This window comes from Leopardus geoffroyi, chromosome C2 (assembly GCF_018350155.1).
Source record: "Leopardus geoffroyi isolate Oge1 chromosome C2, O.geoffroyi_Oge1_pat1.0, whole genome shotgun sequence".
In the NCBI taxonomy this organism is placed as follows: domain Eukaryota; kingdom Metazoa; phylum Chordata; class Mammalia; order Carnivora; family Felidae; genus Leopardus; species Leopardus geoffroyi.
In genome coordinates, this window is record NC_059333.1 from 113,399,128 (window position 1) to 113,414,809 (window position 15,682).

A 15,682-nucleotide genomic window follows, 5' to 3' on the forward strand; every position below is an offset into this window, starting at 1 on the left:
ACCACAAAAGGGAATGGGAAAAACCAATGACTCATTACTATAAGCAACAGCAAACTAAAAGAACTTGAGATCATATACCGAATGAAGCTTTTCAACAGCTTTCTGAGACTAAAAGGACATGTTTATAAATGTGATTAATCACTCTTAGTCAACATTAAACAAAATGGCCATATCTAGATTAAAAACAGTCATATTATGGCACCAATAAACAACAAGGGATAATACACAGAGTAGTGATATTGCATATGGGTTGCAACCTGAGGCACATTAAGAAGATCTGGAAGAATTTCAAGAGTTGCATTAAGCTAAAAAGTGGTCCAAACTGCTAACAGGACATAAGCCTGTTGTATATGATCACTCAGAATCACCATAAAAAGCACTAAGACTAGGCCTATTAACCACAAACCCAGAAGACTTAAATATAAATAGTATTCACTTGTGAAAAATCTTCATAAATACGAATATGAATGATTCCCTATGTACATTTCCAAAAGATATTTGAGATGGCTGGTTTTTGATGAGGAAAAAAGGCAGGTTCTCCTAGGCTCTCATCCTTAGAATCAAAGTTGATAGTCATTAGGTTTTAAGACATCTAAGAAACAAAACATATACTATAACAGCAAAAAGGACTTTTTTCTTTTTTCAAGCAGCAATTAAAAATAACACAGCTCTGAGCTCTGAGAAGGTAGTAGGTTAAGAAAACAAAATTAAAACAACTCCTCTGAGTATATAAATCAGCTGTCATTAATCTGCACTGTACCAAGAAATGAATTTGCTATTCTTCAGTTAAATCATCAACATTTAAATACAAACGGAAAAAAAATAGAGTTTTGAGAACTATGTAACTGCATGATAACAGAAGTCACACAGGAGGTGAATTATAAAGTAAATCCCTCCAAAAGTCTTTGAAAAGTGTCAGGTCTCTCATAGTGAATTAATATCCAAAAGTCATGACTGTAGAGGGCAGTAAGCTTTATGGCTTGCCTCTTACGAAAAAGGAAAGGAACCTACAGATGAGAAGGAGGACAATAAATTTCTAGAACATGGTACTAGGTTCAACCCACTTGACAATCAAAGTGATCCAGCCATGAACGTAACAACTGACATTTACTAGGTGGTACCCTATGGGACCAAATGAACTGGATTCTAGTAGTAAGGCCATTGTGCAGTGAGAATGACACTGAGGGAACAAGGAACTAGCCTGAGACCACCCAGCTACTCGACAGCAAAGCCAGGACTCAAATCCAAGTCTGAATCAACCTCAAGGTTGTATGATAGACTCTAAGGGTCAGCTTTCTCAACTTGAATATTGGCATTTTCTAACATAAATATTGTTTACTCTGTTGAAGCTGTCACACTTTTAAAAACCAAAGATTATTCCTGCAAACAAATATACCAATATTAATATGAAAACTGTTTGTGGCAATTACAAAGGTTTTTTTTTTCCCTCCTTTTTCCAAAATTTCATCTGACACTTGTTTATTCAACTAGAATTACCTGAATTAAGTTTTTAAAGTGGTACAAGGAACAGAATGTGCTAATTAAAGGGCAGGGCACCTGGGTGGCTCAGTTAGTTAAGTATTCGACTCCTGATTTAGGCTCAGGTCATAATCTCAGTTGTGAGATCCAGACCCATGTTGGGCCCCATGTCAGGTCCTGTGCTGGGCATGCAGACTGCTTAAGATTCTCCCTCTCCCTTTGCCCCTTCCCAATGCATGCACATATGCTTGCTAGGAAAAAAAAAAAAAAAAAAAAAAAAAAAAAGAATGTATTAGTTAACAGTTGGGCTCTGGAACCATTTAGGATCTCAATCCCTATTTCCCCACCAGGGAGTGGGGCACTAGCTTGGACAACTCACTCATCTGCTCTATGCTTTGGTTTCCTCATCTGTAACGTAAGAATTAAAATTTTTTTTTGTTTCACATGTGTCTCACTGGCCAAGGAAAAAATAAATGAGATGACACAATACACTTAAAACAGCCCTAGTGCTTAAGACGTACTCAGAAAAAGTCTGAAGAAAAAAGACTGGTACACAGGCTCAAAAACAATCTAATCCAAGAGGCCTACCACACTCTAAATGGATTCATTACCCTCTTTATCAGTAACAGCAAAGTCTAAATGTCTGTGCATGCCACCCCCCCCCCACTACGTTAACATAATTGCCCTTTGATTAATGGATTTACTTGAAGAAAGAAGAAAGCAGTAGCTCTAAGAGCAACCAGTAGGAAACCATGTGACTTCCACAGTACAACGTGCTCAGACAGGGCTGTGATCAGCATCCTCAATTCTAAAATTCGGCACACGCATCTCAGCAGGAAGCCAGCCAGATGTGCCTTCCGTGTTGGCTTGACTTTTGCCACATTTGACTTTGTTATCTTGAGCCTCCTTTTTTAAAAAAAAAATTTTTAACATTTATTTATTATTGAGAGACCGAGAGACACAGAGCGTGAGCAGGGGAGGGGTAGACAGAGGGGGAGACACAGAATCCGAAGCAGGCTCCAGGCTCTGAGCTGTCAGCACAGAGCCCAATGCGGGGCTCGAACTCACAAACTGCGAGATCGTGACCTAAGCCGAAGTCGGATGCTTAACCAACTGAGCCACCCAGGCGCCCCCTGAGCCTTAATTTTTAAAAGCGACTTTTTCTTACATAGAGGAAGGAAGGAAGGAAGGAAGGAAGGAAGGAAGGAAGGAAGGAAGGGCGGACGGAAGGAAAGAAGGACAAAACACTAACAACAACAACAAAAAAACAAAAACCAAAAACCCCTAAGCATTGAAATGAGCATCATCTCCTTTCCTACCTGGTGGTACTGCAGCCACCTCGCCTTGGGTTGGCCAGTCCCATCTGACTGCTTCCCTACTGCGGGTAAAGTCTTGGTAAAAATCAAATATAAAAAGCCTGATGGATCCTGGCTGTGCTTTATGGATGAATGGACTGTGTGATGGATAGTTCTGTGTGTGTGTGTGTGTGTGTGTGTCCACAGTGGTCCCAAGGAACCATATTCCCTCCATGTCTCCAGGGTTTAACTGCCTCCCTACATACATGAGTCAGTTATAACAGCAGCTAGAGTTTACTCAGTACCCATCCATGTGCAAGGCACCATTAACCTTTCAGTGTTTTACCATTCTCACAACATCAAGAGATAGAATGCCCTTTTTAAAAATGGGGAAATTTACTCTTACTCATCAAGAGTAAGTGAATTGTCCAAATACCACAAAAGAAATGCACCGACTTGCCGATTTTACACCTGAGAACTCTTCCGTTGGCCACGCTACTCCCTCCACATTCACATATTTTCTTGCGTATCTGAACCTGTACCATCGTTAGAGCTAACAGATTACAGCACTCACCCCTACCCTTCCAAAACCAATCTTACAGAGGCTTTCTTTCCAGTTCACTGTCCCAGCAAGTTTTAACCGAGCCCCTAAAAAACAAATTCAGTAAATGCTTCCTGAGGACCTGTTGGGCTCCAGGCATGGTGTCAGACACTGGTGATGTGCTGCTGGTGAGCAAAAGGAACACAGACCCTGACTTGTGGGGCTACAGACTTGCAGGAAGAAGAACATGGAACATGGCCAGCAAGGACAGAAACCAAGATTTTCTTTTGCATGATGGTGGGAGTTCCTCAGCCACACTGATACAAGGGCCGGTGCGGCCCCGGAGGCCTGTGCCGGGGGTAAGACAGCCGCTCTGGACTCTGGGCCTAGGCCTTTCAAAGAAATCAGGAGGAACTCAACACACCTATTCAGAGTGCTTCCTGACTATTCTGAGTAGGAAAGGAAGAGCAAACATGCAGATTCTCGGGTTTTGGCGTGTGACGGTTTGTTTTCACAGCAGGGCAAGAGGAAGTGCACATGCCTCCACCGCCACTCAGGCCTTTTCATTACTCAGGAGAAAGCTTGCTTCCTTGGGCACCAAAGAGAGAAGTGAAAAGGCAGCTCTTCCTGTCATCTTCAGACTTTCCCTTCTATCCGTGTCCCTGGGGGAGCCAACGATGCAGCTGGTTCTCCCTTCATACCCCACATAAACGGGGAAAGAAGCCAAGAGGAAGGAAGCGGTCTGGGTGCTGTGTGAAGCTGAGGGGCACCTCACCCTCAGCCTTCAGGTCAGCAATGTGGATCTCGCCTAAGGCTGCAAGTGACAGGCTCAGTCAGGACTTGGAATCAGAAAGTCCCCCCCCCCCCCCCAACAACAGCCCCTCGTGTGGCACCGGCCTCTCTGCCCCCATCAGCCAGAGTAGAAATGGTTCTGAAACATTAAACAGGCAAATCAGTTAGCAAATGGTGTACAAATCAGTCACCAGGAGTTGCAGAGTGAAAGTCATGTGGGCAAACATGGACAACAGACATGCAGCTTGGCCTGCAAAGTGTTTTAAAATTGGGAGAGTCTGAGGGGCACCTGGGTGGCTCAGTCGACTGAGCATTCAACTTCAGCTGAGGTCATGATCTCATGGTTTGTGAGCCCAAGCCCCATGTCAGGCTCTGTGCTGACAGCTCAGAGCCTGGAGCCTGCTTCGGATTCTGTGTCTCCCTCTCTCTCTGACCCTCCCCACTTGTGCTCTGTCTCTGTCTCTCAAAAATAAATAAACGTTAAAAAAAATTTTTTAATTGGGAGAGTTTGTAAATCTTGATATACATCTTCTCCAGAAATGTTGAAGGATCAAACAGTGGGTCTACATTCCCAAGGAGAATCTGAGACAGGCCACTCTACTTAGAAAGGGCATGCCCCCTCCCCAGTCACGTCCCAGGGGCCCTGGATGCAAAAGCCTACCATTAATTTGCACCACCTGCCTGGCCACTGTGCAACACGAGTCTCTGAGCCCTGTCCTAAGTAAGCACTTCACATTTTCTATCTCACACTACACTGAATGGAAAATCAAGTAGCATCAATCTAGAATAAGCAAACATTGAGGGGGTTGAGGTTTATATTTGTGCTTCTCTTACAACAGTTGCCAAGCCCTAACACAGAAGCAGCAGCTGAGGATATGGGGGGCAGAAGGGAAGGCGTGGGTACGGGAATAATGCAGTGCCTGTAGAATGAGCGGAAGCATGCCACAGGCCTAGCACAGCCCATCGTGGAGCACACTCTCACTCTCGTGACCGCAGTCTAACCACAGGGCAGGACGAAATCCTCAAACGCCTTCATCCCATGCACTACGGTTTTCAGTGGGCTTTGGCCAAATACTGAGACTACTTAGACACGCAAATCTGAACTTCAGACTCTGCATCCCATCTGTACAGCTGCTCCTCCCCTCCCTACAAGAAAGTGGAAAGAACTAGATTTCCTTTTAGCAGTTCCAGAGAAAAAGGAATCAAGGAGGCTGAAGTTCAAGTTGCCTAAGCAGATGTGGGAAACCAGGATGTGCAATCCAGGGCCCAGGCCTGCCTAAATACAACTTCAGCAAAAGTAAACCTCAAGCTCTTTGCAACTACAGAGACTGGTCCCTTCTTATATTATCTTTCATGCTAAGTCCTAACACAAATTATGAAAACAAAAAAGGGGAAACACATTTTCAAGAAGTGAGACATGTTTTTGAATCCTAACCACGCCACTTTATACAACTCCTTCTAATCAGAAAATTAGAGTTTCATCATCCTGGTTCTTCCAATATAATCGTAACCTACTAATAATTATTGCTCTATTATCATTAAAAGCAACATTTTTAACATATTTATAGAATGTCTCGTGAATCTCGAAGTGCTCATGTCCCCTTAGAGGCAGACAAGGCGAATGCTCTATGCCAACTTAATATGTAAAGGCACTAAGGCACAAAGCCTACAAGTAACTTGTTCAAGGTCACACAGCTGATCACAGTCAATACAACTCCACAGCTCATACATGAATTCCAGGACTCGGAATATAAAGTGACTCGGAATATATAAAGTGACTCGGGTGTCAAGAAAATAATAGACCTTGGTGAAGAGTAAACAGATGAAACACTGTCATCTGCCTGCATATACACACATACCTTGAAACACACAAACAGATGCCAAAATAAAAATTTATTTAATTAAAATTTAAGGTTAAATAATTAATGTTAAATATGTAAATGTCAATATTTTAATGTTTAAAAATCATTCTAATGTTAAATTAACAGGATCTACCTAGTTCTTCTGATAGATTACTAAGAAAAGGTGACCAGTCTGAATTACAGGTTTAAAATGTAATTTGTGTATTACTCCTAAAAGAGTGTGATAACCACAAAGCAATCACTCACTCACAACACATCTTTCCATAATTGATTCAACATTCAATGTAATTACTCCTAAATGGGCAACATTGTGACATTCCTTCCAATGAAGTATGTCACTGGAACACACAAGACCCTCAACCCTGAGCACATGTCGCCCTCTAGTGGCAAGCACCTCTCAGCATCCTGGGTGGAGAAGTTGCTCACTGGAGACAACCGTGTTTTAGAGAGCTTACAGAGTGATTTTATTCAAAAATACAAAACGTAATTTCTGCCCTTGGTAAGAGATGTACCATGATCTCTTAAGAGTGCTAGTGAATAACTTTAGTCTCTGTGGATGAATGAGGCATGCAATTCTGAAGTTGGCCAGTTCATTCACTATAAAGTTGTAGAGTCAAGCTAACCACAAAACTCAAGGGGTTTGGGTACAGCTAAAATGCTCACAAGGGAACAACGCAGTCTTTACTCAACTCTCAGTGCAGAAAGCTCAGCAGTCCAAAAGGACACCTTGAATTTTAGGTATCCCTATTTTCCTTCCACGTATCTTAGTTTGCGTATTGAAAACCTTAGTACTCTTGCAACCTTTTACCTAAGTCTTTATTACAAATAGACTTTAAGGGTTCCACTCCAAAAGAACACAGCAATACTCTAACCTGTGTCAATAGGCAGAGTATTATGCAGACTTTTATAATCCGTGTCCTCCACAGAAGCACCGAATGAAGCATTGCCACTGAGACTTCACAATGAATTAGAAAATTCACTCGGGGCGCCTGAGTGGCTCAGTCGGTTAAGCAACTGACTTCGGCTCAGGTCACGATCTCGTGGTTTGTGAGTTTGAGCCCCACATCGGGCTCTATGCTGTCAGCTCAGAGCCTGGAGCCTGCTTCGGATTCTGTGTTTCCTTCTCTCTCTGCCCCTCCCGCACTTGTGCTCTTTCTGCCTCTCAAAAATAAATGTAAAAAAAAAAAAGAAAAAGAACATATACTCAGTCTACCTCACTCAACATTCCAATATCCTACTTGGCAGCAGTGAACTTGAACCTTATCTTCAAGAAGCCAGAGGAAGACACAAATTATTCCAGAAAGAAGAATAACCTAGAACAGGTTCACATCAGGTTCACATAAAGGTATATAAGGAAAGTCTGGGGATTTTGTTTCCATTGTCTAATCTCTCCTTTCCACATATGCATTCCCAAAAGCTAGTATGGAAATCAAAGATAATAGTAATCAGTTGACTAAGGTGTTCTTTGAAGGTAGGTACCATGTCTTAAAACTTACCTCTCTGTTCCTGGTGCCTAGCACAACCTGGACATACCATGGGTGCTCTCCATTGTAAAAATAAGACAAACTTCTTCATTCTCCCAAAATAAGGTTGAGGGGGGGAAAAAACTGGAAAACCTTTGTTTATAGACAGTTCAAGAGTGAAACAATCTACTCTAAGAAAGCCTAAAATAATAATTGTCTGTGATGATAAATTTTATGTGTGAATTCAGCTAGTCCATGGTACCCAGTTTTTTGGGTCAAAATTCAGTCTAGATGTTGCTGTGAAGTTATTCTTCTAAATGTGGACAACATTTAAATCAGTAAACTTAAAGTAATGCAGATGATTCTCCATAAGGTAGGTGGACCCCACCCAATTAGTTGAAGGCCTTACGAGAAAAGACAGGTCCCTGAGGAAGAAGGAATTCTGCTTCCAGACTGACTTCAGACTCAAGGCTGCGACATCAATTCTCCCTAGGGTCCCAAGCCTATTGGCCTGTCCTTTACGTTCCAGACACGTCTGCTCCCAGAATCCTATGAGCCAATTCCTTAAAATAAATACTTTTCACTTTTATATATATGTATGTAAATATATGTACACACACACACACACACAGTTTTTTTTTCTTTGTTAGCTGTGTTTGGAGAATCCTAATATGGGTTTTTTTAAAAAAATATGATCACAGTATCCATTCACTGCTCCAAATATTAAAATATATTACCCCAAAGTTAAAGTTAAACCATTATATAAAGTCCAATCACCAGATAAAGAATATTCTGCTAAAACTAAAATGATGGGGAGTGATGATAAAAGGGCCAAGAAAAGTCTTTCCAGTAACTATACCTAAGTAAATAAGCCGAATGGACATTCCTTTTTAATAATTTGGGGGCATTTTAGTCCAACAATAAAATGATTTCAGGGTGTAGACCCCTTCATAAGTTATTACACTTCATAGAAAAGACTTCACCAGAATTTACTGAATGAAAAAAAAGAGAAAATATGCTGAGAAAATTTAAATGAAAAGAAGAAAAATATTAACTACCTCTTGGTTATCTTTGTTTTGGTTTGCCCAGAAAATCTTATGATAAAGCGTCTCCATTGAATTGCTGGAATCAGTTCGGTCAAAACAATGTCGATCCAACACTTCCAACGTGTGCAAAACCCGACTAATGGTCACCCCTAGATGTGGAAATTAAGCAAGCAGTTAAAGAGGTCAAACAAAGCTAAACAGCATAGTACAAAGCCATCATTATGTAGAGCAAAAGGAATTTCAAGAAAGTGTCATTCTCAGCATGTGAGAATTGCCAACAAAACCAAACCTGACATTCTAGACAGCGAGGAACTAAAGGGCACAGAAAGAGGAATGCCCTCAAAAGTCACTAGGTGCCTCTGTCAAAAAGCATCCTTATTCAATACGTTGACTGAGTTAAAAGAATCAGAAACAGGGCATCAAGTCCCACATTCAAAAGTACTCCTTCTTCTCTTGGGTTCTGTACCTGCTGTTGACTCTTGGCACTTGTCAAAAGACCACCGAACTTCCACTGCACGGCCTCTTTGTTTTATCTGCTGTTCTACCTCATAAATCCTTGCCCGAACCTGAAAGATAATCGCTTCTAATTAACTTATGCCTGGAAAGCCACAGTGGCTGTCTAAATCACGTCAGGTTTTTCCACATGAGCAGAGCATCCTACAGGGAACTACAATCATGACTGCACCGTAACAAATTTAGCCTGTTGTCCGAGAAGTGCATTTTAAAATTTACGAGGGGTGATTCAATGCCAGTTGTCAATAACAAACACTCACAAAAAATAAATGCTTGCTTTACAAGTAAAAATTTTTTAGGATGTCCTCTATGGGAAGGTGAAAGCTCTCAAGTATCATTTTTGAGCCATTCTTCTATGTATGAAAATAGCTAGGCATGTTTCATGAATTTAAGAAAATTGCTTGGTGAAAAACAGGGATCTTACTCTCAACATTAGTCACAGTCCCACGGTTTAAATTTCTTAAGTCTCTGAACCAGATAACCCGGCACTAATAAAAACAGTTACTAAATATCACAGACTGCCATCTAAGGGAATTGTGTCATGTATGAGAGCCACCATCACAATTACCGTCTGGGTGGCAGGACTCTTTGCAAGAGCTGCCCAGCAAGAGCTAAAGGAGGAAGGGAGCAATGTGATGAACTGCTGCGGTCCAGAGAGGCTAACTACTTCCCCCCACGTCCCTCAGAGAGATGGGGAGCAGGGCTGGGAAGGGCAAGCATCCAAGCATCTGAGAGGCTAACACCCACTCGGCTCGCTGTGTCGTGATGCCTCTCAGTGAAAACACCCATCCAACCACCGTAACAGAGAGTCTACCTGCTGATTGAAAGCTGTGTTCCCACCCGGCATGGGGAGACTGGAGGGGGCCACCTGCAGCAGATCCAGGGGCGAGCCTGGGTTCGCGCTCTTATTGTCGTTTGTGGAATAATTCCACACCAAGGCACTTGGGCAACAGAGAGTGACAGTCTGGAAATGAAGCAGGAAAATCCAGATATTTAAGAGGAACAAGTATAACAGCTTAACAATAAAAACGAGGCCTCATCGTAACTATATTATAGTTTCCTACAAGTACCCATTCTCAACTTTTCAAGTCTTAAGACAAAACTAAAATAGAATTATTAATTTGAAATGGAGGTGGTACAGCTACTGAGAAATTAAGGAATATTATAATTCATATGCTAACATTCCAGCACAGAGAACCTAGGAAACTTAATAAAAACACAGTAATTATCACTTAATAATTGTCACTTAAAACAATTTTTTCATGCAATTAGAAAAAGGAGAGATGGAATTAGAATGTGTAATTTCTAAAGTTATAAAATCTAAAAAGGAATTTGTTTTAATCTATGAAATAATCTCTGAGATAATGCAGTAAATAGCTTCATAAATGCTAGACAGACAGTAACCCTAGACCAGTGGGTGGCACATTTTCTATAAAAAGCCAGAGAGTAAATGCTTTAAGCTTTGCAGGTCACCTATAATTTGTCACATATTCTTTTTGTTTTAATAACTCACTGGAAATATAAAATATATTCTTAGCTCGTTGGCTGGCATTGGCCTACAGATTATAGCTTGCCTACCTCTACGTTACACCCTTGCAGACATTTTTTTCTTCAACCAGCTTGCATGAAGCACCTTCTATGACCCCTCACTCACAGACCACAACGATCCCATGAGGTAGGTAATGCTATTCCCCCCACTGTACCACAGAGGAATAGGAGCCACAGAGGAGAGTAATAACCAGCCAAGTTGATTTCAGCACACGTGTCTAGAACCTCTATGCTATCGTTCTGCCTTCTAAACATAAAGAGTCGATATTATGGCTCCAGTTTAAATAAGTCCTTGTTCCATACTGAACACTGCATCATCACAACCCTAACCATGTGTGGTCACCAAGTAGGAACTGTCACCATCCCCCTCACACACAGGAAACAGAGCCTAAAGGTTACATTAGAAACTGGAAGAGCAGAGGCTAAAATCAGGTCTGCGAGTATTCTAAAAAACAGGTTTCAGGCACCTGGGTGGCTCAGTCGGTTAAGCCCCCAACTTCGGCTCAGGTCATGATCTCACGACTCGTTGAGTTTCAGCCCAGCATTGGGCTCTATGCTGACAGTTTAGACCCTGGAGCCTGCTTCAGATTCTGTGTCTCCGTCTCACTCTGCCTCTCCCCCACTTACACTGTCTCTCTCTCTCTCTCTCTCAAAAATAAAAAATAAACATTACAGAAAAAAAAAAGTCTTAACTATCATGTTGTTGTGCCACTCAACAACAAACTGTGAGCTTGTTAGAGAAGGGATGCAATGTTTCTTCTAAAATGCAAAACTGAGTATCACAAAAACTAGATTCTGAAGTCTAGGAGACATCTCTGTGGAAACCAAGTGGCAGATATGAAGAACGTCAAGTCCCTGAGCCCCACTACTGCATCTGTCTCCACTGGTCCACATACCCGTCTCCTTCCTCCTGTGTGTGAGGAGGTCAGGGTTCTCATCTCCTGTCCATCATAGAGTTCTTCCCAGTGTTCTTAAAATCACCAATACCCAGGGCACTGATCTATCACACACCCCTCTTCTCCTGTTTGCACTCTCTACTAGTTTAATCTCAGCTGAGAAATATGTTCAAATCTGGGGCGCCTAGGTGGCTCAGTCCGTTGAGCGTCCGACTTCGGCTCAGGTCATGATCTTGTGGTCTGTGAGTTTGAAGTCCCGCGTCAGGCTCTGTACTGACAGCTCAGACCCTGGAGCCTGTTTCAGATGCTGTGTTTCCCTCTCTCTCTGCCCCTCCCCCACTCATGCTCTATCTTTCTCCGTCAAAAATAAACATTAAAAAAATTAAAAAAAAAAAAGAAATATGTTCAAATCTGACCATCAAAAAAACAAAACCTTTTAAAAAATCTCCACTCACTTAGCAGCAATCTCTCTCCCTTCCTTCCACAGACAGGTCTCTCAAAAGAACAGGTAGCATTATTTCTCCTCATTTTCATCACTCCTCAACCCGCCTTACAATGGCTTCTCAACTGACCACCATCTTATCAAAGACAATCCAGCTATCTTCTTACCAGACTTCCCCAATATGGGGGCACTGCCCACTACCATCTCCTTTTGGAAACTTCCTGCAGCAGCTAGAGAAGCAGCTCAGCATGGTGGGTAAGAGTGTGGACCCTGGATCCAGACTGCCTGGGTGTGAATTCCAGCTTTGCCACTTACTTGCTGTGTGACCTATGCCCCCATTTCATCATTCATGTTACAGCAGTAATATTGGTTCCAATCTCATAGGATGTTCTGAGAAGTAAGTGACTTAATACACGTTACAATTTAGAGCGATGCTTAGAACACAATAAAGGCTAGTAAGATTATAACAGAATCATAACAATAGCATTCCTATTCTCGCTGTCCTTGTCTCTCTATAACAATAGTCTCTCCCCTTCCTTTTCTGTCCAGTCTGGCCACACTTTCACGGCCCCCTCCGTGGACTGCCCTTCAGTCGCCTCTTCACCACTCAGGCCACAGGTCGCCACTCACTGCTAACTCTTCAGGTAATCTCACCCCTCTTGGGGTTCGGGTCAGCCAAGTGTCCCTGAGGGATTCAAATCCACACATCTGGCTGGATGTCTGGCATCAACTTCAAAATGAGACATGTAAAAACTTCCGGAACAAAATTATTTAGAGATGCTAAAGGGCAGATAATCCAAAACAGTCCAAAAGTGAACTTACCTAGACTCTCCCAAACTGACTTTTTTGGCCTTGTCTCTCCCTCTCTTTCCCCTCCCTTGCTAGTCCCACAAATCCTCCCTCTATTGTGGCCACAACAATCTAAATCAACGGCACAACTGACCATGGCACCTTCCTGCCTAAAACCCTCCAGTCGCATTCCAATCATAAGGCACCTAGGGAGTCTTATATGCCCACACCCCAACAGGCTTTACACTTGATGTTCCATGAATACCAACCTGCACACAAGATGACTGATCAACCCTCTGGCCCTTTTCTCATGCTGCTCCCTCTGCCAAGAATACTCTTAGCACCTTTTTTTTTTTTAAAAAAACACAAAACTCTTATAATATGCAGTAGTCAGAACTGCTTCCTTCAGAAAGCCTCTCTGAATTCTGGGTTGAACTACAAGTTCCGCTTCTCAACTCCCTTAGTCCCCTGCGCATCCTTCCATTGGCCTTTGCCATAGTATATGGAAACTGTCCATTGACAAGCCTGTCTTCCCCACGAGACCGTAAGCTCTACCTGAGTGGAGAACATGTCTTTAAGGCCAGGCCAAAGCCTCTTAGTAAAGAGCGGGACACCTTAAGAGCCCCAGAAATGTAACCTGAACACTAACTTGTGAGCTCCTCTAGGACGGGGCTGTATCTCATTCCTGACAGCATCGGCCCAGTGGCCTGCACGCGACTGGATGTTCAAGGACCACACAAGCAGTGATACTTGGCCGAACAACAGAGCCTGACAAATTACCTGGATTTTAAATTAATAGAGAGGATGGCAACCAACTTAGGATGTGGACTGAGGAAGCTATAAAATGCTGCACTGAGAAAATGTCTTTCCAAAAGCAAAGTAATATAGCAGACTTATTCTGTGGGTTCCCTCAAGGATTTTATCATTGAGAGTGCTGCATGGTATAATAAAAGGTAACTACAAGAACTTTCTTCTACACAGAAGCAACAAATCTTCACTCAGCTTGATCCAACATAGAAAAATAAAAACATGAAACTGCAATCTGTAAATTATTTGGATGAGGAAAAAACTGGAATGTGACGTGAAAGTTGAAGGGGCAATTCTTAACTCGATTATCTCCTACGCCGAATTTTAACATAAAACAGCAAGGGCCAGGGACTTACCTGCAACATACAACTAAGTCCATAAACCAGGGGGCCATGCTGTGCACAGGAGAGGAAGTCTGAGAAGGCCAGCTGCACGGGACTCATGACGGGGCCAGGGGGGCCAGGGCTGGGGGCCCCGATGCTTGAGTTGTTTGGTCCTATCATCATGTGGGGCGAGTGGGCAGCAAGGAGGCTGGGGCTATCGCTCAGCAGCAAGGCAAGACGCCGGGCACAAAAGTAGGCAAGACGACGAGACAGGTAAGCCGACTGAACAAACTCGTCCGAATACTGAGAAGCACAAGGACAACGGGCTTCAGTCACGTCTGATACTACTCGGTGAAACAACTATTTTAACAAAGACTTTTTTCATTAAGAGAAAGGGGGGGGGGGTGGGTACTTCACAAGTACTGTAGAAACCAGTGCTGTCCAAAGAAACAACACAAGCCATATATGTAATTTTAAGTTTTCCATTAAAAAAATAACAGGCAAGTGGCACCTGGGTGGCTCAGTCGGTTGAGCTTCCGACTTCAGCTCAGGTCATGATCTCACAGTCTGTGAGCTCGAGCCCCACATCAAGCTCTATGCTGTCAGTTCAGAGCCTGCAGCCTTCTTCTGATTCTGTCTCCCTCTCTCTCTGCCCCTCCCCCACTCACACTCTGTCTCTCAAAATATGAATAAACGTTAAAAAAAATTTTTTTAGTAAATAAATAACAGGCAAAATTAAATAAGTAACGTATTTTATTTAGCCTATCATACCCAAAACACTATCATTACAACAGGGAATCAACACAAAAAGATTTCATGAGACATTATACACTCTTTTCTGAACTAAATGTGAAATCTGGTATGCGTTTACACTAAGAGCACATATCAAATTGCACTTGTCATAGCTCGAGGGCTCGAAAGCTACCTGGGGCTAGTGGCTACTCTAATGGACAGCATGGGCACAGACCATCACAGGGAGGATACACAGGACACCCGCACAGTGTAGTCTCCAGGAGGGTACAAGGGAGAGGAAGAGAATTACTTTTCACTAGATACTCTTTCATATTGCTTAAATGACCAAATGCATGTATTAACTTTCCAGGAAAACTTTATGTTTTCTAAGTAAATCGTAACCAAATAACCTAAATTTTTAACAGATCTTAAAGCAATCATTAAAACAGGAAGTTCCCACCCCCAGTGGCTCAAAGAATGTCAAATGAATATAAAAGATCCTCTAATGCTAAAAAGAGATGATTTTGTTTTGTTTTCACAGACATCTGTGCGAATGGGGAGATAGTATGTAAAGAGCTGTCTGCTTAGCTCACCGATGAGTGGCATTAGCGCAGGTGAGAATACTTTAGAAGGACATGTGGTTAAAAACTATGAACGTGGCTGATACATGTGGAGTAGCATCAAGCCATTTTTCCCTTCTATCCCAAAGATAATGTTCTTCCTCTTCCACCTCTACATACTTAATCATCCTAATCAGACTCCTTTCTTGCCCATAAAATCAGCTGGCTCGTGGCCACATGTACTATACCTGCAGCATGAGTGGTAACAAGAGTTTAAGAAGGTCATCATCCATCGGTCTGATCTTCTCTAACACATCCAAGATCCATGTCAAATATTCATGTTTTTCTAGCATTCCTTCCTTCAATGAAAGAGAAAGTCACACTGATGACGTTAAAGCAAGACCAATTCACATTCAAAAAGGAGCACTGTAACTCTTTTGCTGAAGTGTAATTTTACTACTGTTATTTGTGTTGTATGGTCTCCTTGACCACACCCCAAATTCTAAACAAAACAAAGTGCCAGTGTGATTCTGTATAATCGGTTTGGGGTGGGTTTTTTGGTTTTCTTTTTTTCTTGGTAATCTGCTTCATTCT

The 15,682-nt window shown here is 42.3% G+C and overlaps 1 protein-coding gene across 17 annotated transcripts in view; it reads right to left on the reverse strand.

Moving 5' to 3' along the window:
• MED12L (mediator complex subunit 12L) overlaps window positions 1-15,682 on the reverse strand; it is a 336,555-nt gene that overhangs the window by 251,394 nt on the left and 69,479 nt on the right. For 15 of the 17 annotated variants that reach the window (XM_045503242.1, XM_045503255.1, XM_045503254.1 and 12 more), the window contains 5 exons: window positions 15,337-15,447; window positions 13,830-14,099; window positions 9,806-9,955; window positions 8,945-9,044; window positions 8,491-8,627 (listed from right to left, as the gene is read on the reverse strand). In XM_045503242.1, the coding sequence (XP_045359198.1) occupies window positions 8,491-8,627; window positions 8,945-9,044; window positions 9,806-9,955; window positions 13,830-14,099; window positions 15,337-15,447 (768 nt within the window). The remainder of the gene's footprint in view (window positions 1-8,490; window positions 8,628-8,944; window positions 9,045-9,805; window positions 9,956-13,829; window positions 14,100-15,336; window positions 15,448-15,682) is intronic. The other 2 variants (XM_045503256.1, XM_045503257.1) reach the window with 1 other exon arrangement.